This window comes from Anarrhichthys ocellatus, unplaced genomic scaffold, assembly GCF_004355925.1.
Source record: "Anarrhichthys ocellatus isolate YVR2014 unplaced genomic scaffold, GSC_Weel_1.0 scaffold45, whole genome shotgun sequence".
In the NCBI taxonomy this organism is placed as follows: Eukaryota; Metazoa; Chordata; class Actinopteri; order Perciformes; family Anarhichadidae; genus Anarrhichthys; species Anarrhichthys ocellatus.
In genome coordinates this window covers 1-21,513 of record NW_022280075.1, presented here as the reverse complement: position 1 = coordinate 21,513, position 21,513 = coordinate 1, and the positions used below count along the sequence as shown (strand labels likewise).

The 21,513-nt window shown below is 43.3% G+C and overlaps 3 protein-coding genes across 4 annotated transcripts; all 3 read right to left on the bottom strand.

Moving 5' to 3' along the window:
• Positions 1–6: 6 nt before the first annotated feature.
• On the bottom strand, positions 7–2,670 carry cunh5orf24 (chromosome unknown C5orf24 homolog). Of its 2 annotated transcripts, none has more exons than XM_031869048.1 (2): positions 2,347–2,670; positions 7–717 (listed from the first exon to the last, which is right to left on the bottom strand). In XM_031869048.1, the coding sequence occupies exon 2, from the start codon at positions 712–714 to the stop codon at positions 103–105; it is 612 nt and encodes a 203-aa protein (XP_031724908.1). In that variant the 5' UTR covers positions 715–717; positions 2,347–2,670; the 3' UTR covers positions 7–102. The 2 variants fall into 2 exon arrangements, with proteins under 2 accessions (XP_031724908.1, XP_031724907.1); XM_031869047.1 differs by having other exon boundaries at positions 7–720; positions 2,347–2,668.
• A 1,457-nt stretch (positions 2,671–4,127) lies between these two features.
• Positions 4,128–14,625, bottom strand: ddx46 (DEAD (Asp-Glu-Ala-Asp) box polypeptide 46). Its single transcript, XM_031869056.1, has 23 exons — positions 14,450–14,625; positions 14,048–14,206; positions 13,629–13,751; positions 13,437–13,524; positions 13,177–13,345; positions 12,653–12,930; positions 12,413–12,523; positions 12,065–12,230; positions 11,257–11,377; positions 10,929–11,104; positions 10,399–10,520; positions 9,530–9,608; positions 8,355–8,437; positions 8,053–8,217; positions 7,762–7,924; positions 6,999–7,192; positions 6,741–6,878; positions 6,207–6,356; positions 5,720–5,947; positions 5,361–5,579; positions 5,029–5,173; positions 4,776–4,849; positions 4,128–4,624 (listed from the first exon to the last, which is right to left on the bottom strand). Exons 1-23 carry the CDS (start codon positions 14,464–14,466, stop codon positions 4,577–4,579), a joined length of 3,216 nt encoding a protein of 1,071 aa, XP_031724916.1. The 5' UTR covers positions 14,467–14,625; the 3' UTR covers positions 4,128–4,576.
• Positions 14,626–17,918: 3,293 nt separating this feature from the next.
• Positions 17,919–20,752, bottom strand: camlg (calcium modulating ligand). The gene is made up of 4 exons (XM_031869022.1): positions 20,464–20,752; positions 19,232–19,695; positions 19,080–19,145; positions 17,919–18,393 (listed from the first exon to the last, which is right to left on the bottom strand). The coding sequence occupies exons 1-4, from the start codon at positions 20,597–20,599 to the stop codon at positions 18,175–18,177; spliced, it is 885 nt and encodes a 294-aa protein (XP_031724882.1). The 5' UTR covers positions 20,600–20,752; the 3' UTR covers positions 17,919–18,174.
• Between the last annotated feature and the right edge of the window lie 761 nt (positions 20,753–21,513).

The following is a 21,513-nucleotide window of genomic DNA, read 5'->3' as shown; positions in this document are numbered from 1 at the left end:
CCCCCCACCCCCCACCACCACCACCACCACCCACCCAGTATCTGGCAGGAAAACTGTGCACATGCGTCTCTTATCCAACTGACGGAAGGCGAGTGGAAACCTTCACTCATTAGCCGTCTTCTCTTTGCAGGAGGGTTCACAGAGGATTTCCTTGTGTGGTAGCGGATAGGGGAAAGCCGCTCCGCTGCAGGTGCTACCATAAGCCAGTTTGTTGAGACGAGAGAGGCCCTTGATGCTGCCGGGGGGCCGTCCCGGGCTGACCTTGTATCCCGCCGCTCTGGTCGTACCCAGCGGCCTCCCCGGGCTCGTCTTGAACCCGGCAGCTCTGGTGGTGCCGAGCGGTCGCCCCGTGCTGGTCCTGTACCCAGCCAGCTTGGTGGTCCCCAAAGGCCTCCCGCGTCGGCCCGACTTCCCGGCGGCCTTGTTCTTCTTCTTGCCGTCGTCCGGCGCCTGATTGGTGCTTTTGATGTCAGGGATTTTTCCGGGCGAGCCCACGAGCACTTCCTGTCTCTGGCACACCATGGGCTTGTGGCTCTGGGCGGGTAAGACCATGGGAGCCAGCGTCATCTGGAGGGCGGACGGAGGCGGAGGAGGGTAGAACTTGTTGGCCTGGGTGCACAGGTCAAAGTGGGAGGCCGGGTGGTGGACGTCCTCCGCGAGGCACGACGGCCTGCTGTTCATGCAGAAGTCGCTGCTTGTCACCTGGCGCATCATCTTCTGCTGGGGGGTCGGAAATAAGTTGCAACTGTGTTATTATCACAGATAAAAATAACTTATGTCTCTATGTTGAGTCAGTAATGTTGTCTGGCTATCACAATGCCAGGTGGAAAGTTTACACTGAAGACAAACACCAAAACAGTTTCAATTCCTCCGCATATAGAAAAGATACCCGGACACATTTAGGGCTTCAGACGCTCATGTTTCTTAGCTTTGAGGCTAAACTAAGACCTAGTCTGAAGAAAGCCTAGAGCTGACCTCCGTGTTTTTTGCCAAACCAACTTGGTAGTCTTTATCATTGAAGTCTTTTCTCTTGAAAAACCTAATAATACACTTTTAAAAACACTTCTCATGAAGCATAAATCTCGACTTTGTGTGTTCGTCAAATACCGACGCTTGGTCAGTGGCCCTACGCTTCAAACTGTGACGCTCTACGTACCCCAATAGCATCGAGTTTCAACTCGTTACAACTCGTCGCGCAGGGTCTTTGCAAATTAAACTTTACAGGACGTTAGGTTTAGGCAACAAAACCACTTAGTTTTAGGAAAAGAGCGTGGTTTACGTTAACTTGACTAAAGACTCAGGCCATAACAGCCAACAGCCACTATGGGCAACAATGAGCCTCTCGCAAAAACCCATCAACAAGCGACAAATAACGGTGAGATTTCTGCAGGTCTGAAGTGTTCTGAAGCTGTGTTTTTCGGTTTTACAAGAGAAAAGACCTCAAGGATGGAGACTAAGAATGAGATGGAATTTGCGCGTCTTGTTAACTGATGACTCTTGGCGTCGAAAAAGAGTCAAAGCAATTGTGAATCCAGTTCTTGTAACTTTATCGATGCTTGCCGTGTCCCTGTATCGTGAAGATGCTTTAATCTTCCACTTTTGTTGTGTTGTGCTGATTTATTTTCTGTGTCGGAGTGTCTGAACCTTTAAAACATGTCTGTTAAACTACCCCGCTGTATATATTGTATTATAGTGATAATGATTACGGAGATTAAGAAAAGGGGCCTGGGTTAAACACCTTGCGAACAAGTATAAACCTCAGTAAAGTGATGCTGAAGTGCCCATGAGCAACATGCTGATGGTCTGCAGCTGACCTCTGACCTCGTTGTGTTGGGTTTTATTACTTGGATCACACACAACAACCCCTGTAATCACAATCAAAGTCACTATTCTGACCGCTTACACACATAACTGCTCTTTAAATTCCAGCAATACAATCACAACTTAATTATGAGGCTATAAATAAAAACTTGAGTGCTGCTGATGAGATTTTTTGTTGTTGTTGTTGTCTTCTGTAGGTGTGGACTTTTATTTACTATCACAAACACAACACAGTTTGTAGTAATATTCATTCACAAAAAAAATAATGGACATGGATTCCGCATTTTTGACGACAAAAGCCCCCCCCCCACCCCTTCCCAAATCCCCTGCATGTCACTTTGCTACAGTGTAACGTTACAGCCTCGTTTTGGCCCGAATAACGGTTTCCAGGAAAAGGGTTTGAAATAGTAACAAAAGAGAAGGAAAGTGAGCAGATATCCGACATGCATGCTTACATTTAGGACATATACATATATATATATATTAACCTAAATACACCAACATTAGCTCTATGGTTTACTGTACCTCGATTGTTCGCAGATCTCGGTCCAGAAAGGGTTAAAAATGATCTTTCATCCCTTAAAGCGTGAGTCGATCCATTTTCCCAAAAATATTTTTTCGCACCACAGGTCGTCGGTACATCGGGTTTGCTTCGGTGTGCACGTTAACGGTTTAGACGTGGGGTTTTTGTGTGTGTGTGTGTGTTATTTCCCAGCTCCAGAGGTTTGGATGAGAAACGCAGCCATTTTCCATTAAAATTGAATAAGACTGGAGCGCAGTCTGAGCATGCGCAGAGCATCATTGGAGGTTGTTTTTTTTCTCCTTCCCCTCCTGAACCACTTCCATATCGAAACGTTTTCACTTTTAAATACACAACATTGTTTATTTGCATTCAATACAGGTGCAAAATTATTGTTTAAAATGTTGTGTTGTCCTGAAATCAAGCCTTAAACCAGTTATACAACGCTTACCAAAAAGAGCCCTCCAACGATGATGAATAACATACAAAGGAGAGGCTACTGAATAATTAAAACTGTAGGCAGGAATATATTGAATACCATATTAAATAAATAAATACAAATACGCATATGAAATAAATCCTGATTTAATGAGGCATATATATAAATATATGTAAATATATAAATGAGTCAATAGTTCTTTAAAAAGAGGAATAGGTTTATATTTTAGAAAGGAAGTTTATATTTAAAGGTCTATTTAAAAAAAATAACATTTATTTTATTTCCCACTTCTTTTTATTCCCATCTGTTATATTCATATGAATGTATGGGGCTGATTTTGTCTCACCAATTCAGACCAAAGCAACAGAACAAGAATTAGCTAGCGCCCCCTGTGGTCCCTCAGCCCGCTCTCCTCCCAGCGAGCTAGTAGTAATACATTTATAATAATTAAATAGTATATTTATTTTGTATAGCACTTTAAAAAAGGTACTAAAGGGCACTTTATATGGTAAAAACAGAAAACAAAAGTCTACTAGCGCCAGGAGTGATCCCTCAGTTAGCGGCTGTAGCAACTCAACGCAATGACGGCTACAGTAGCTCGGACAATAGCGATACGGGGCACTGGATTAGGGGAATTTACTGTTTATCAGACCACAAATGAGAGAAGAATTAGCTAGCTAGCGCTCCGCCACAGCTAGGGAACTACTTTGCCTAGAGGAAAGTGGACAGCAGCTATGGAGATGGACCTTCAGTTAGCGGAGGGACCACAGGGAGGCCCTAGCCAGCCAGCCAGCTAGCCAGCCAGCCAGCCAGCCAGCCAGCCAGCCAGCCAGCCAGCCAGCCAGCCAGCCAGCCAGCCAGCCAGCTAGCCAGCCAGCCAGCTAGCCAGTGGCAGCGCCGCGTCCAACATGTGTGACTGCAGCAAAAGAAAGTTAGCTTTGATCTTTAATTTGAGTCGCTACAAGCCGCCAACTGAAGGGTCACATCCCACCTCTAGCAGACAAGTTCGCTGGCAGCAGAGCGGACCTTCAATTAGCGGAGAGGCCAAAAGGGGGGCGCTAGCTAGTTAATTCTTGTGCCGTTGCTTTGGTCTGAATCCGTCAGACAACCGAGCCTCAAACATTTCAATACAAATGGAGGTAATAAAGAGATGGGAAATTAATGTAAAATTAGGAAACAAAATTGACCTGAAAAACATGTTTTTAACACAAAAAAACCCTGTGTGTGTGTACGTATGTGTAAAATATATATATATATATATATATTTTTTTTAAATTAGATGGCATTCTAACATACGAGTAAACAGTATCCACCAGATTTGTTGAATAAAACAGCAGGACAAACTTATTCATTCATTATTTTATTGTGCGGAAAAGTAAAAACATCTTTCATCTGACTATTTCCTCATAAAGACTATGGCTGGGATGTTGCTTGTACATACAACAGGGTGAAATCTGACCAAAAAAACCCAATGAAAAGAAATTGTGTCTTACATTTAAAAGACATATTGCAGATAGTGATGGTTCATTGACATCGGAGGTCAAAACTGCATCAGACATTTTGGTATTTATAGTCTGTAGGTATAAAAATGAAGGTAACTCAAGTGAAGCACAGAGGAAAGTAAGGGGGGAAAGGATGACGAATATAAACAAAACCAGACGCTAAACTGAGGTAATTGGATGGAACATTATTAAAAATATAGACTAAAATATTCCTCAACCACTTTGATGAAACTGTAGAGATGACAGGGGACCGTTGAGAGAGGAAAACTCCTCCAGCGAGTCTTTGTTCCGCCTCTACAAGACTTTGTAACGGCCTTTGCTCGTCGGCTGGTACGAATTTTGCTGGAAAAAAACAAAGAGAGACAATAAGCGACATCTTTTATAGACATTTGCTGAATAACAACCTGCGATGTCTTATGTATCCTGCTCTAAAATAGATATCTGCATGAGATCCAGTACTGGTTATTGATTTCAAGAGGAAGAAGGTACTTACTAATCTGATGAGCTCTTCCTTGATTAACCGCGTAATCTCCGTTTTGGCTTTCTGCACAGCTAGTTCATTTGCACCTAAAAAAACAAGCACAACATTTATAAAACAGTATTTAAAGTTCTAGCAAACACACGAAAATAGGAGTGAATTTAGAGCCCAGAGGTAGTTTAAAAAGATGATAAAAGAAAGAGTGGGAGTCGCATTTTGAATGAGTAAAATCTCAAAGTTAACACAAAAATAATTTCGCGACACCTACTTTCAATAGCCAGGTAGATCTTGCGTTCTCCCTCCTTGGGCTCTTTGCCTGGAGGGAAATAGGTTCCTCTGATGGTGATGGCGGCTTCAGAGTATTCACCGATCCTCTGCAGAGCTTCTTTAGAAGTCACCTTCCACCTGGCCGTCTGGGGAGGAACCAAATGATGAAACACTTTGTAAGACTTCATTATTTACACCCGTCTGATGATGGCTGTGAGGTTCTTTGCTTGTGTTGCCACTTTTGTTAATCAAATGTGGATTCAGATTAGTTATACTAAAGATATTATAGTTAAATTAAAACAAGAATCTGCTGCATATCGTTGCGTCACTGACCTGAGGGAAGTCGTTGATCTCCAGCTCCTCCTCGTATCTCTTGACGGTCTCGGCCTGTTCAGCCGCCTGCCGCTCCTCCTCCAGCTTCTCCACGGGGGTGTAGTTCAGCTTGGCGTTGATCTTCTCCGCCAGCTGCTCCGCGATGGTCTTCGCCGACACCGAGGGCGTCATGATGGTGCCGCCCCGGAGGATGGCGTTGGTGGCCTGCTGCATCACGTCCTGCCATAAAGAATACAAAATGAATGGTAGAAAATGAAGAAAGTAAGAGGAATATCTAAGAACTTGAGGTATTATTCGATTAATTAATTACAATAAGTGATGATTTACAGACGTAACATTTTCCTCTCTGTTTAACGTACCTGAGCCTCGGCGCCCAGGTTCTTCTGAGCGTTGATCTTGAGCGCCAGCCTCTTGGCCATCTCCAGTTTCTGGATGTTTCCAGCAGATGGGGGTCCGACGCCTGGCATCCCTCCGGGGACCGCTGATGAGGAGGCGGATGCTCCAGCAGGACCGGAGGACGATCCGGGAGCGGACAGATCCTTCACCCTCTTCTTGGAGTTGAACATGCTCTCGATTTGCTCCTCGATCTGAGGAAGGTAACAGAAAAGTACGGCATGAGACTCGCTTTGGCATTTTACTTCCTTGCTCTCTCACAGACACAAAAAGAAGTGGGCGAGTGCGCGTGATGTATGAGGTGCTTGTGTGTGGGAGATGCCAGCCTCCACTTTTGAAAAAGACTTTCAAAACTGGCCCCCACATTGTTTTGGGCTACAAATATGTACAAGGCATTACGGTAAGAGCATGTAAGAAGTGACGTCAACATATTTGTTATCAAATGTTACTCGCATCCAGGGCTCCGTCCTCGTCGTCAGAGTCCTGCAGTCCAAGAGCAGCTTTCTGCAACTTCTTTCTCTCATTGGCCAAATGATGTTCGGTCTCGTCAAACTTGAAGCCTTTCCCTGAGAATCCGCTGCTGCTCTTAATGGTCTTACCCTCCTGTAGGGAGAAAAATAAAAATAAAAAAAGAAAAATAAAAAATACATTTAATTCGCACATTTTTTTAAAGCGGTACACTCATTTTCTAGAGTACCTAATTGGGTTTACTTGCTAATTGAGACACGACACACTCTCCCCGGTTTTCCCCTCATCTCTCTCCCCAAACACATCCGAGACTGCACTGACCTTTGCACATTCAAATCTCAAATCAAAACCCACCTGTTCAAAACTGCTTTTAATGTGTGACCACTATTGTGTATTTTATGTTTTTAGTGTATTGCTTTTATATATGATGATTTTAATGTAAAGTGTCTTTGAGTTTAATGAAAAGCGCTATATAAATAAAATGTATTATTATTATTATTATTATTATTATCATCTCACCGCTTTCTGTTGGTCTTTGAAGGAGGCCCAAAGCTGCTCCAGTTCAGGCGGGACAGGAGAGCCGGACAGCTCCAAAGCTTTGATGATATCTCCAGCATAGCGAACCTGATCGTCCGTGATGAAGGTGTAGGCGAAGCCCTAGAAGAAGGAACAAGACATTTTAAAACTTTTGACTGAGAGCTAACAAGTCTATTTTATACAAAAACAAGCACCAAGAAAACACTCGACACAACACAAATTCAGTTTTAAGTAAGTGACCTTGTTGCCTGCTCGGCCTGTGCGTCCGGCCCTGTGGACGTAGTCCTCGTAGTGGTTGGGACAGTTGTAGTTGACCACCAGGATCAGCTGCTTGACGTCCAGCCCTCTGGCTGCCACGGAGGTGGCCACCATCAGACGACATGCTCCATTCTTAAAGTCGTTTATGACGCTGTCTCTGTCGTACTGGTCGATTCCTAGGAGGACGGCAGTAAAAGGAATATTAAAAGACCAAATACTAGACACGAGTTACGGTACGGCAGGAATCAGAGCTGTTGATAGACATTTATCGCCAATGACGCTATGTGAGACAAACTGACCTGAAAGTGGAATATATATTACATCTATATAGTGTACATACTTTTTAATATCACAATATTAAGTTGCAAAATTTCATATTTGATTGCAGTTCATCTTATATTCTATTTTAGAGCGTGATGTGATTTGGTGAATGTGATTAAACGACATAAAACCATACCCCCAAAATACCTGATGTATTTCTTATTTTTGTTTTGTATACTCCTTTAAGATAATCTTATCGAGCTCAGGAATCAATTGTTTCGGATTCAGCTGCTGCTCCAGCAGATAATCTAGCTGTCTTTACAAGCTTTTTCTTAACTCCTCACGTTAAAATGTTAATGTTGTCATTTCTGTGGAGTCTATCTTAACAAACCTGGAATTCTGGATTACTTAAGGACATTCGAATTGTAGCAAAATCCAACTATCACCGAGTTGTAATCGGTGCATCTTAAATGTGGTTCCATACCTCCGTGCAGTGACATGCAGGGGTACGAGGCCTTCATCAGGTCCTTCAGCAGTGTGTCTGCGTGCTCCTGTTTGTCCACAAAGATGATGACCGAGCCCTTCTCCTGGTAGTGACCCAGGATCTCCAGCAGCTTCAGGAACTTTTTGTCCTCTTCAATCACCAGCTGCAGAAACAAAGGGCAAAAAGAAAAAAGGGAGAAAGGAGACGGTGAGAGATGAGTCTGTGTAGATACCGGGCAAAAGCACATGAATCATTTTTCAGTGAGACGGAGATGAAACGTGGATGATTTACCACGTGTTGTTCCACATCGGAGCAGACGACACTTCGGCCTCCCACCTGGACCTCGATGGGCTTGCCCAGGATCCTACGAGCCAGCGCCTCCATGGCTCTGGGGAAGGTGGCCGAGAACATGACCGTCTGACGGTCTGGACGCACGTTGTCCACGATGCGCATCACCTGGTGGAAGAACCAGACCACAACCGGAGGTTAAGGAATTCTGTCTACTCATTCTTCCATCTTATGTTAGTCGACTTAAGATTTATTTGGTTGAGGACAAGCCCTAGTTGTAACGTATAAATCCGGGCGACACCCACCTGTGGCTCGAAGCCCATGTCGAACATCCTGTCTGCTTCATCCAACACCAGATATGTAGCTCTGCGCAGGTTGGTAACTCGACCTACACACCAAAGGAGAAGGAGCATGAGAGGAGACGGTTAACTTCAAGAAGAGCCAGTCCTCATACGCACTCTGCCTTCTTCAAACAAACATGAATCAAAACACAGAGAACCTTTTTCGGGGCATTAGACTACTTGACATTACTCAACAACAAAACAAGGCATCGTTACTTCATAACATTCGTTTGTGGACTAGTTTCAAGTGGCCAGGGTTTTAATTTAACTATATTTTACAGTGTTTTTTTGGTTGTCTCTGGTCTTTCGTACCATCTCAGGGGAATGAGGGACCTGTAAAAGTCAGAAAACATCCTCAAGATACAATACAAGAGATGGCGCCCCATCAAGCATTATCTGACCAAGCGCCTTCCCACCTACAAGGGAAACATATTACAGATTACCTCGCATGTGTGGAAACAATAAAAACCCATACATTATAATAACAGATTTACACAACGAAAGTGTCAGCAAATATAAACAACTACTGCTTCTTTCTCAACACATTTCCAGTATTTCTTCACATTTGTATGCAAATGCTCAGTACAGTACAGTACAGGGCTCTACAGTCATATTTATTCCCAGAAGCCACATGAGCTCCAAATTAAAAAACAATAAAGGGAGACAGGTGAGATATTAGGGATGCGTGCTTTGAATATCAAGATGCACGTGTGTGCATTTTAAATGTCTTCATGAGAGCGCTAAAATAATACTGTAGAACCCCGGTTGAGCATTCGGGCTACTCTTACTTAATATAACATAATTACACATCCTGATGCACCCACTTTTCAGTGCGCCTATCAAACATTTTGATCGTCTCAGGCTTGGAGCTTGAAGAAGCACGGAGGCAGCACCAGGTCCACCTACCTGTACTCGCCCCGATCTTCAGGAAATGCACCACAGCCTTGCAGAGAAATGACTGATCCCAAGGGCGGTCAAATAATGTCAACAGTTTAGTAAGTGGTACTGACTGGGTTCATTATGTACTTTGTCATATTGTAACATTCATTCGATGCAAGGTAACTGACAAAAAAAGCCCCACAACGCATAGAAACCCTACAAGAACGAAGAAGCGAGAGGGTCAAAGTGGATTAACTCACCGCTGTTGGCCCCCAACATGTCAATCATTCTTCCCGGTGTGCACACGATGATCTCAGCTCCCCTCTTCAGCTCAGCGATCTGTAAGCCAACAACATCAACTTAAAGCTACAAGGTTTGTTTATCGTCATCGTGCAACACAGGATTGCACAGTTTGTAGCCTCATATGCTACATAAAGGCTTTTCTCGATGGAAAAGATGCGTTTTTTTCTCCTCCTGACTCTGTAAGTGTTTGACAGATGGTTCATCCAATCACCTGCCATGTATTATTTTAAAGTGCCCGCCCCAATGACGGCTTCTCAGATGGTTCCGTGTAACAAACTATCTGGCGGCTCAGGTTTTACGCAGGCACCTCTTGTCATCAATATTACCGATGCTTTGTAGCTCAAAATTGAATTATGAGCTATGAATTAGGTTAGCTTCATTTTTACTTTACCGGGCATGAGAGGGGTCTCGATCTATTCATTTAACTCTCTGCAAGAAAGATTGTTTGCTTACACATATTTGCCACTCTCAGGTCACAGCCAAAGAAATTATTGAAGAGATTTTTAAAACTATCTTCAGTAAAGGAGAGAGAGCAACAAAAAAATAAGACTGACTTCTCCGAGTTTAATATTTCGGCTAAGAGTGGAGTGTCTCTTTAGCACAGATAATGAACCAATAAGTGAGCAGGAGGAGAACAAACAGGACATGATGTCCAATTGTGTGAAAACATAATGTTCTGCTAAGTCCTTCTGGTTAGATCTTTGATTGAGGACTGTCCTGCACCGTTAGGTATTATTGTGCACTTTGCTGCTGTGTTAAATGGACTTTGATTGAAAAATCAAGTAAATTGAAGCCTTTGGGGAAATAAAAGACAGTGTGTGTTCACCTGTTCGCTGATGCCCGTGCCTCCGTAAACACACACCACCCTGAGTCCCAGCTGTTTAGAGAACTTCTTACACTCCTTGGTGATCTGCAGAGCCAACTCTCTGGTCGGAGTCATGATTACAGCTGTGGGAGAAAAATCAGGATGAGAAGAGAGAAAATAGGCTTCCATCTTTTACCATTTTGAGCACTTAAGTTTCCACAATATGATTAAAATAAGATTTGACGTCATGTATTTGCATAACACTGACTTTAATGACTGTTACGGTGGCCAATAAAGAAGATTAGAACTGCTGTTGAAGAATAACTGCCAGTGGGTTATTATCAGTGGAAGTAGATTCTATTTTAGTCTTCCTCTGACCTACATTTGAACCAAGTCTTTGAAAAGAACAAGAGTAGGACGTCACAACTTCAAATGACACTTTTTATTCGTTTATTCATATTTTTCTATTTGAATGTACTCAATTAAAACAGGAAATATGTCTGTTAATATTACTGCTGGCTAGAGGAAGTATAAAGTTATCTATTTCTTACAGATCGGTCCCTCGGACTCCTCCAGGGGCCTCTGGTCCATGATGTGTCGGAACATGGGCAGCAGGAAGGCGATGGTTTTCCCGCTGCCGGTCTTAGCGATGCCGATGAGGTCTCGGCCCGTCATGACGGCGGGGATGGCCTGGGCCTGGATCGGGGTGGGCTTATCGTAGCCGTGCCTGGGTACATTTGTGAGGAAGAAATGAACACGAATACGAAGTGTTTGGTCAGAAAAGAATCAAGCGTCATCTCTTTTTTAAAAGGTTATCTTTGTTGCCCTCAAAAAGTTGCCGAGTCCATCACATCCGCGGTCAACGTTGGTCAGACTCACCTCTTCATAGCGGCGAGGATCTTCATAGACACGCCACACTGCACCCAGGTCTTGATGGGTTTGGGACAGCCCTTCCCTTTGACAGTAATGCCTTCCAGTTCCAGCCTGTACGCGTTCACATCTGTGTTGATTCAGAACCGACCGAGCAGAAAGACGTTAGATGGGTAGTGAAGGTTTACAAAGACACGTATTCTGAATGGCAGTAATGGAAGTTTCTCTGGGGAATATAAATCTGCTGTAAAAACTAAATTATTGAATTAAGTTAAATTGGCGACGGCAGCTGATAGCCCGCCTTTACTTTGCTACTTTTTTGTTTTAATTTGTTGTCTTTCCTACCATTTGGTTTCAGTTTGTGTTGCACATTAGGGAGAAGACCTTATATTGATTGATTGACACTAATAACGGATATCATATGAAGATGTGATGTGATTTAGTGAGTAGGTATTCATTTTTTTAAATTTGGTGTTCAAATATTAGGATTACAAACACAAAAACACACCAAACCTCTTGGAAAATGTTTATCATTTGATAACAATACTAATAGGATCTTTAAAAATGAATGCCTTTAATTAAACCAAAAGACATTTTGTTTTGTGTCCCTCGCTTTTAGAAAGGTATTGAGGTTTCATACTCAGCCAAAACAATAAAAAGAATATCAGCCTCATAAATATTTGGATGTGTACAGCGAAAATCACAATAGTACAACACAGATGCAGCCTTTCTATTCAAATCATTAGTGTGTGTGAGTGTTATGGGATAAGAGCTAATCGTGACTGAAACCTAAATCTCCCACATTCGGTTGACTGACCTTCTGGAGTCATCCTGGCGAGCTCAGGGACCTCCACGTAGAAGTTTCTGCGGTACGACTCGTACTGGATCTTGCCGTGGTCAACGGGCTCCAGGACCTTCCTTTGTTTGGTCTGAAAGCCCGTCAGAGCCGTCTGCAGATCCACCTCCTCCTCCTCTGACGAGTACTGTCAAAACACGTCGGTTATATTTGGGATCGTTAGCAGCGTGTTCCATCGAGAGGAACTTGACGATATTGTCATTTTGGCCCGATGAGTCTAAATCAGGTTTAATTCACCGGGAAATTTGAAATATTGTATAACGGGTAACTGAGAGAAGAGCGGTATTGCTTGGGGTAAAGACAACTCACTTCCATCGCATCCTGGTCGTTCTCCATCAGCTCGCCCTTCTTCTTGTGAGTGTTGGGTCCTTTCTTGGTTTTAACAACTGTCATCACTTTGGTAACCATCATTGCTCCTTTCTGTTAAAGAGAGAAAAACAAACATGCAGGTCATCAGAGGAAGAAAAACATCCACAACATCGAGTCCAACACTAGAAGATAAACTGATAAGAACAGATGGAAGGTGGTCGTTTTCCCCCTCAAACTCACCTTATCATTTCCTTTCATGGCTCCCATGTTGAACTTCTTCACCTCCTGTTTCACCTCCTCCATGTAGGCGTCCAGAGGGTCCACTTCGTCCTCCTCTGGCACTTGCTCTATTGGGATCTCGCTCTCCTTCTCCTTCTCCTCCTCCTCCTCCTCCTCCTCCTCTTCCTCCTCCTCTTCTTTCTTCTCCTCCTTTATCTCCTTCTCTTCACTCTCCGGCTTCCCTTCTCCGTCTTCGTCATCGTCTCCCTCCATCGGAGCGGAAGTGTCCTCATCGTCGTCTGAAATGAGGAGTCAATTATAAGGTATGTTACTGGTCAAGTGATCGGTTAGCCGATCAAACTATATTTACATTTTCACAATGCAAATAATGCTAAAACTCGATGCTAACCAAGTAAACGACAATAAGACATCCCATCAAATTGTGATGGGAAATAATAATCAATGTTAAGACAGTTAAAATAATAAAGTAATAGTAGTTTTGGTACATTTTTGCAAGTAAAGAGAATTTGCCGGTGCTTTCTCACCTTCGTCATCCTCCAGGCTCCACTTCTTGCCCTGCTTCATCTCCTCCAGCTCCCTCTTGATCTCTCCGATGTTTTCGATGGCCTTCTTCCTCTGCTCTTCCCTCCACTTCTCCACGCGCTCCTTCCTCTTCCTCATCTCCTCCTCCAGCTTGTTCTGGTCAAAGTCTTGCTGCACGGGCACAGAGAGAAAGATCGGAAACATTGCTCCCATCTACTCCTTTTTTTAAGAGGTTAGCAAGAACTGAATATGTGGTACTTACATCCTCAACCTTCTCATCCTCTTTCTCCTCTTTAATCTTTTTCTTTTCGGATAAAGGATCAACGTTGTCCTTCTCTTTGCTCCTGGACCTGTAGGGGAGATGACACGCAATAGAATAAAGATAAAACAGTAGCATGATTTTGGTTACCAGAGTTGTCAGTTGTGTCTTGAGATGTTTGATTGTAAGTCTCACTTTTCATCCGGCCTCCTGCTCTTGCTGGGGCTCCCAGACCTGGACCTCCGTGCTCGGTTCCTGCTGCCAGACCTCCTCCTGTCTCGGCTTCTGGACCTCCTCCTCTCTCTGCTCCTGGAGCGCCTGGACAGCAAAAGGCAAAACACGTGACATGAAAACACAAGAGGGAGAAAAATTCTGGTCGCTTGTCACTTCAAAGAATATTTTCACACTTGGTCAAACGATGACTCAAAGCCTGCATTTCTTTTAGAGCGAATGCAAACTAATTCAGACCCTGCTAGTTGTTTATTACAACAGAGTTTGCCTTTACAATTTAAAACTGGACTGAACACAAACATGACAGGTACACAGAGCTCCACGCTCTAAACAGCTGCAGTCTTTCTCTTCAACAATCTCGAGTTAACATAAAAACAACCCACCTGACTCGTTTCCTGTCTCTGGACCGGGACCTGCGGCGGTCCCTGCTCCGCGAGCGCTCCCTCCTGGTCCGGTCTTCTTTCTTGGATCGTTTGTCCGGTGATCGACTCTTTGATCGGCTGCCTGACCGACCCCGAGACGCGGACCGCTTCCTGTAGTGTCTGAGGAACCCAAAACAGCACAAAAATAAACCACGTCAACCGATAAACTGCTGATGGTGAACTACACTCGTAAAAAACACGTTTTAATTCATATATTCCGCCGATATACGAAGATGAACTGTTGGTTTTATTTACGTGCTAACGTCTGTACGTTTTTAGCTAGCATGCTAATTGAACATTACAAGGATTAGCTTAAGTTTAGCAGTCACAGGAGTTTAAATTAACTCGATAATTCAGACATACCTGGACTCACGTCCCATTGTTACTCAACAAGGCTGTTTCTTGTAAATAAATAAAAAGAAATAGTTCACGGATAACAACGACTCTAGTGCGAATGCAGGGTTGTTTGTGTGTCTGTGAACCCGCACGTTAGAAAACTGCGACAGCTAAAAGTCCACGAACTCGTGCTGGTTGAACAGCGTAGCGCGCCACCAAGTTGTGGGAGGTCAGAACTACAAGAGCTCGTACGGAAGCCTGAGTGACATATAGGTGTCGCGAAATACGCTCACTTAGAGGAGGAACAGAAACACGTTAGAACCACAGACCTGTAAATTAAATCTTTTAATATTATGATGAAAATCTGAACTCTGAAGACATTTTAATTTCGGGTAAAAAAAAAACGTTTGGAAAAGTGAAACGTTCATAGGATCTTGGAGGTCACTGCAATATTTTCTTACACTTATATACAGTGTTTATATTAGTTTTATTATTAATACTTTTGCTACATTGACGAGAAAATAGTGAGTGAGAAGTTTGAAGACAGCTTGGTCTATTACCATGGTGTTCTATGTTATGCATTAATATACAAACTCAATAATTATTCTTACCTTATTTTATTATTGCTTTTTAAGGCTTTTAAGTCAAGTCAATTTCATGCATGAGCCAATATCACAAATTTGCCTTAAGGGGGTTTACGCTGCATATGACACACAAAGTCCTTAGACCCTCAATTCGTATTTGGAAAAACTCAAAATGTTTATTGTTTGCATAGTGTTTTTCTTTATCATCTCTTCCCTCAATTAAAAGAAAGAATACTGATTACAGTTAAACACTCCATAAAATATCCTTAATTTATCAAATATAGCTCGATACGTAAAATCATCCTGTATATAATAATAAAATTGATGTTTTTTACGATCTGCATTTCATCAGACAAAATGCTACATGTTCAACAACAATACTAAGCAAATAAAGAGCTACAAAACTAAGCAAATCAAATCCTTCATCATCTCAAGTCTCTAAATAAAGTGAGAGTCAAAACAGAGGATGTCACACACACAAGTAGTATTTATTTGGTATGAATTGTCCGGTTATTTGTATATTTGTATGTTTTTAATCAGAGACTGTTTACATCATGTCAACACTGAATTTGTTACTGAAGTAAGATACTGTGAACATTATCAAAAACAATCAAGTAGGTCAGACAAGTCTCAGGATAAATCACATCAATTCACCTGCATGAAAAAAAAAAGAAATTCACATTAATAAATTAATTTGGATGAAATCAAAAAGCATGGAGAGAACACCACAGAAGAAGAGAGTATATATGACATATGTATATGAACGAGGCTCGAAACAAGCAAAGCAGGACACATTACCAGAATTACTCAACACAAACTAACACAAACTAACCACTGCCCCGCATTTATTTGCAGCGACAATTAAATGCCCAAAACACTCCCGCTAAGTCACACTTTTCATTACATATACCGTATGAAGTTTACTGCGTCTTTAAGCTCATAGCCGTGCAAAAAAATAATACACTCCACATTCAAGGGCTAAATGCTTCCTCTGACTTTATAACACGGGTGGATCCTTCTGAACGCTCGGTGACAGATCGCAAAAAGAATGTACGATATAAAAGCACTGCCCATGAGGAAATCTGTCACAACATTCATAAAAATCATCAGGAACTGGATAAGATCATCCATCCATCCATCCATCCATTTTCCTCCGCTTATCCGGGATCGGGTCGCGGTGGCAGCAGGTCAAGCAGGCCGACCCAGACCTCCCTCTCACCGGCAACATGTTCCAGCTCATTCTGGGGGATCCCGAGGCGTTCCCAGGCCAGCTGGGAGATGTAATCTCTCCAGCGTGTTCTGGGTCTTCCCCGGGGTCTCTTCCCAGTTGGACGTGCCTGGAAAACCTCCAGTGGGAGGCGTCTGGCGGAGGCCAACACCGGACACAGCTCCTACTGCAGTCGTACAGAGACCGGATCGCCCGTTGTAATGGGTCCGGCACCCCATACTCCCGCAGCACCCTCCACAAGAACCCCCGAGGGACCCGGTCGAAAGCCTTCTCCAAGTCCACAAAGCACATGTAGACTGGTTGGGCAAACTCCCAGAACCCCTCCAGTAGTCTCGCGAGGGTAAAGAGCTGGTCCACTGTTCAATACATCTTTATTTAATCTCTAACTAACTGAAAGGTGTTGGGCCATGTGTGTAACTGTTCCGAACGCTTTGACACACTAAACACGACACACTTCGAGGTTGAGGCGATCCAGAAAAATGTGTCTTTCGTCCTCAAATCATTGACTGTACGTCCCGTATCTAGTTCTCTAGTTTCTTTCTAGCTGATGTTATATGTTGCAAAGAAAAGGGCCACGTGTAAGAAAAGAATAAATCTTTTGAGCTCAGAATTAACAAAAGAATGAGAAGAAAACCTCCGAGTCATTACACTTTTGTTTAAAAAGGTAACCTTTTGTTGGACCTCCACAATGGTCGGATGCTCAAGAGCCCCAATAAACCTTTTCACTCCAAAAGTTGTCGTCAATTTACTTTGAAGTCAGGAGGTGGATTTTTTTTTTTGTGACTTACAAATTATATGAAGTGTCACCTTTAAAGGTTGCCGTTATCCATCAGGTTATCATCATCAGAGTTATGTGAACGTTACGCCCCGAAGCTCAAAGTCAGACGCCAGCTGAGTCTGCGTCCTGTTAGCTGCTAAGCTAACGCGATCTGCTTTTAGGTAACCTGGTTTTTAAAGCAAGACTGTGTCATTTTAAAGAATAAATAACATTTTTCTTACAAATGAAAAGCTGACTTCATAAACAGTAAAACAGCAATTTAATACGACCAGAGACTTTGCAGCGACAGTCTTATGGTGGCTAATGTTTTAGTCAACCGGTTGACTTATTGATCTAACCTGTGCTACTGTTGCAATATACATCTTCGCCTGTTACCATGCTCCTGTAACGGCTGCTTGTAGCAGGTTAGCAAAAGTTACATAATCTTGAGATTTTAAAAAGGAACAACGTCCCCTTTTATGTGAATGTCCAATCAGTGTTGTTGGTAAATGTTGTCGGCTGAAGCGATAAAACTCCTCAGTGTGTGCTGTATGCATGCGGCATATCGTCCACCCTCTGTTGGTTTAACTTCTCAGTGCTGCAGTGAGTGATGTAGAAGCGTACTCAAGGATGTGTCGGTACATCGTGACATCACTGCTGGGCGTGTTTGCAGGGGCAACAACGTCCAATCAGAGAGAGAGAGAGAGGACGGAAGAACACTTTCAGCCTGGTGTTAAGTGACCCCTCAAAGTCCCTGTTTTTACACGTGTGTTTCTCTGATGTAATGCATGTTACTGAAAGACAGCTCATTGCATTGAATACCAGTTTGATTGGCTATGCATCAATATCAGAATATTTCTAATGCCTGCGAAATATCGCTCACGCCAGTGTTTTTCCCGTTCGTAAGTTAAATTGAATCTGCGGTTGCCAGACCGATGATGAACTGTACTTGTGTTCACTCCGTGAGTATGACATTTATTTCTATTTGTTACACCCGAAAAATACGATAAATGCCACTGTACATTGTTTCGCACAAGCAAACACATGCTGTCGTTCTCTAGAATCTCTGGTCGCATGTAGCTTAGCATTAGGGGAATCCTGGACGCACGACCCTGATCATAAGGCAGCAAGGACTCGTTGGCAGACAGAGGGAGGGGGACGACAAGACAGGGGGGAGGGGGTTTTACTGAGATCCTGGCAGTCCATCAGGGGAGGGGGTCTCCGAGCCAACGAGCAGCAGGATCTCATGCGAGAGGATGAAGGTGAAGAAGTAAACGCAGAGGTCGGCGAAGACGTCGCCCATCCTCCTGTATGTGTCCATGGAGCGGTTGATGACCTCGGCCGGGATGCCGGACAGCAACAGGGCCGCTGTCAGCACGGTGGTCTGAGCCTTCTTCTCTACCTGGAGGAAGAGGAGCACAATGCAAAGACACGAGGACGCATGGTAAGTCAGAGCGACAACATTAAGTCATGTGTAGATGGGACCCAAACATTGTCAAAACTAATGCCAAGTCTTGTGAGAAACTGTGAACTGGCCAAGATAAAAAGTGCAACATTAGCCAACTGTAATTACGACAAAACCATACTTAAAGTTTAATTTTGTGTAGATTTTGTTGGTCCCTGTGGACGAAACTGGTAGTGTTTCCGAGCACCAGAGTCCCTTTAGAAAACCTCTCATTTTACTGCAGCACAGGTCTGACAGTCTGACAGTCTGCTACTCGCAGTCCTGGTTTTGGTTCCCCATCCCTTTTACTGGGTCTGTCCACGGTGGGCTGGTCTCTGCTGGAGTCTGAGCTGAAGGAGTTTCTGGTGAACCTGCATGATTTCAGCTGATTTTGCGCTGAATCCGACCCGGTGGGTTATTCAATTGAGACTGTTTCATAACCAGTTAAAAGTGCCTCACAGTAACTTTTACCTTTTATCAAAATCATGCATGTCACATGTTTTCCACAGCAACACCTCCAACTTCACATTGATCATCGTAAATCATGGCTAACATATAAGAATCCATGTTAAACTCTCTGCATACAGGTTAAATGTGAGTCTAACACTGGGAGAGGGCTCATAAAATATCTAATACAAACTCACCTTTGGAAAGTATTTGGACAGGCCCATGTAGGCCAGTTCGAGGGTCAGGAACGGAGCAAATATTGACTGGAATGAAAGAATTACACAGAAGAAAATCATGTTTCTGGTAGTCAGATGCATTATTAATGAATATGGGTTGATACGAGACTCACAAGAAACCTGCAGACAAAACCCCGGACGAAAATCGCGAGGAGGACGCTGCCGATGATCCGGAAGATTCTGAAGGGATCAAACTCCTCGGCCTCGGACGCTCCGTCCTCGGCCGGCTTCTCGTTGGCCAGCTGACCCCGCAGTTTCATGGCATCGTCAAAACGGGACAGGTACTTCTGGAGGCCTTGGCGCGGGGAGCCGCCGAGGTCGTCCGGCGCCCGCTCCCCTCTCGGCCTCTGTCGGATCCCCCCGGTGTCGTCTTCCAGGGAGCCTCCTGGCGGCTCGCTGCAGCCCAGCAGCGGTGAGCCCCTCCTCTCTGGCGTGGCACCGTGGGAGCGGCTACCGAAGCCCGAGGCCTCTGGCGGGAAGGGAGACGGTCTCTGGGAGGATGAGGACGACGACCACGGCTCCGTCCGGTCGAGATCGAGGTGGAAGTGGGGTTCTGCTGGACGCAGGAGCGCCCCAGCTGAGGGTGCAGGACAACAGCAGATTCAACTAGAGCTGAAAGTCCATTAGTTGTTAAATATTGATTGGTTACATTGAGAACTTGAATGGACAGATGTTATCTATAGCCATTTGTTCTTTCTTATTTTTATTGATCTTTTATTTAAAAAAAATTAAAGTCAGCTGATGGTGTATCCAAATTGTTTGTTTTGTTATGTGGTCTTATTCTTACCAGATCTTCTACCCAGATCTGATTCTACTCTACTCAGATCTGATCCTACTCTACTCAGATCTGATCCTACTCTACCCAGATGTGGTCATATTCTACCCAGATGTGGTCATATTCTACCCAGATGTGGTCATATTCTACCCAGATGTGGTCATATTCTACCCAGACGTAGAGATGCGTGTTTTTCACTGGACAGGAAGGTGAAAATTGTAAACTGAAAAGTAACTGCAGCTGTCAGACAAACGTAGTGGAGTAAAAAAGAAAAGTAGCATCAAATATTTGACTCTGATGTGTAGTAGAGCGAGTATAAATGTAAAGCTGCATAAAAATAGAATAAAATCAAGTAAAGTATAGACCTGAATATGGAGCATTTTACGTTACACCAGTGTTCATTCTGAACATGAATACTGAAATGTGCACGATGGTAATGTGCTGACTAGTAGCTCAAAACAACAACAGCAGTAAGACGAGGCGTGTGACAGTCACGACCACGCGTCGCAAGCAGAAGAAAAATACTCGCATCGATGAGGTGTGAAACCGGGATCGGTCATGACGTCATACCGTTGTTTTCAGACTCGTTTTTGGTGAAGCCCACGATCCTGTTCATCCTGTCCTCTGAGTTCATGAGCAGCTTCCTCCTCCGGATCTCTGCCCTCCTCTGCGCCGCCGACAGAGCGCCAGACTCTGCGGACTCCATGTTTGAAATATAATAAACTAGCAATCAACTACAAAGTATATTCACTGAAAAAGATAGAGATTCAACGGCAACAACATAAACCGCAACCCCCTGATCAGGATCACCGAATTACACGGAATGCGAGCGTTGTTTGAGGACAGAGGACGCACAGTGATGACGTCACCAACAGCTCTAAAAAAATAAAAAAAACCTCGACGCTGACTTGCAGGAAACATGATGGGTTTTAAGGGCCTTTCTCATTATGCGTTCTTGTCTGTATTGACAATATAAATATAAATAAATAAATATATTTGTCTGTACTTGTGTTCTCGTGGACTTGTGAGGATTATAATAATAATCGTGCAAAATCCTTTTGCACGATTATTATTATTCATTTATTTTATTTTATGTAGAATAGTTCAAATTGGAAACAGTAAATGCATTTGAAGGATTTTACATGTATTGAATAGCTTAGTGACGTCATTGTGGTGACAACAGACCCAGCTATAAAGTTCAATGTAAATCAACTTTTTCTACAGTTGGACTCATCACAATTCTCAACACTATAGCCTGAAAAATCCCCCCAAATAGTTTAACAAGGCTTTATTTAAATAAAAAAATAAATAGATAATATAATTAATCATTACTTACAAATAATTCAGTGTTTGCGCCCATTGGCAGTTTATTCACGTTCAGTTGTGGGAAAAGTGGCAGAAATATGACTTTACCACAGTTATATATGATGTTCATTTTTTAGGCTATTTGTCAATTTATTTAATTTAGCTCTCCTTAAATTGATGGCTGGAGCAAAGACGACACCGTGTGGGTGAAGGTAACCCATTCATTGAATGTGAAATTCAGAGAATTTCACATTCATTGAATGTGAAATTCAGAGAATTTCACATTCAATGAATGTGGACTAAACCGGATCACCC

What these genes read in the sequence shown, in the direction of transcription:
- cunh5orf24 (XM_031869048.1), bottom strand. Translation starts at nt 714, where the DNA reads ATGATGCGCCAGGTGACAAGCAGCGACTTCTGCATGAACAGCAGGCCG.
- ddx46 (XM_031869056.1), bottom strand. An exon ending in GGAGTCCGAGGGACCGATCT is followed by an intron (nt 10,521 to 10,928) that starts GTAAGAAATAGA and finishes TTTCTCCCACAG; the next exon opens with CTGTAATCATGACTCCGACC. An exon ending in ACCTGGGCGCCGAGGCTCAG is followed by an intron (nt 5,580 to 5,719) that starts GTACGTTAAACA and finishes TCTTTATGGCAG; the next exon opens with GACGTGATGCAGCAGGCCAC.
- camlg (XM_031869022.1), bottom strand. Translation starts at nt 20,599, where the DNA reads ATGGAGTCCGCAGAGTCTGGCGCTCTGTCGGCGGCGCAGAGGAGGGCA. An exon ending in AAACGAGTCTGAAAACAACG is followed by an intron (nt 19,696 to 20,463) that starts GTATGACGTCAT and finishes CTGCACCCTCAG; the next exon opens with CTGGGGCGCTCCTGCGTCCA. An exon ending in TGTCCAAATACTTTCCAAAG is followed by an intron (nt 18,394 to 19,079) that starts GTGAGTTTGTAT and finishes CTCTTCCTCCAG; the next exon opens with GTAGAGAAGAAGGCTCAGAC.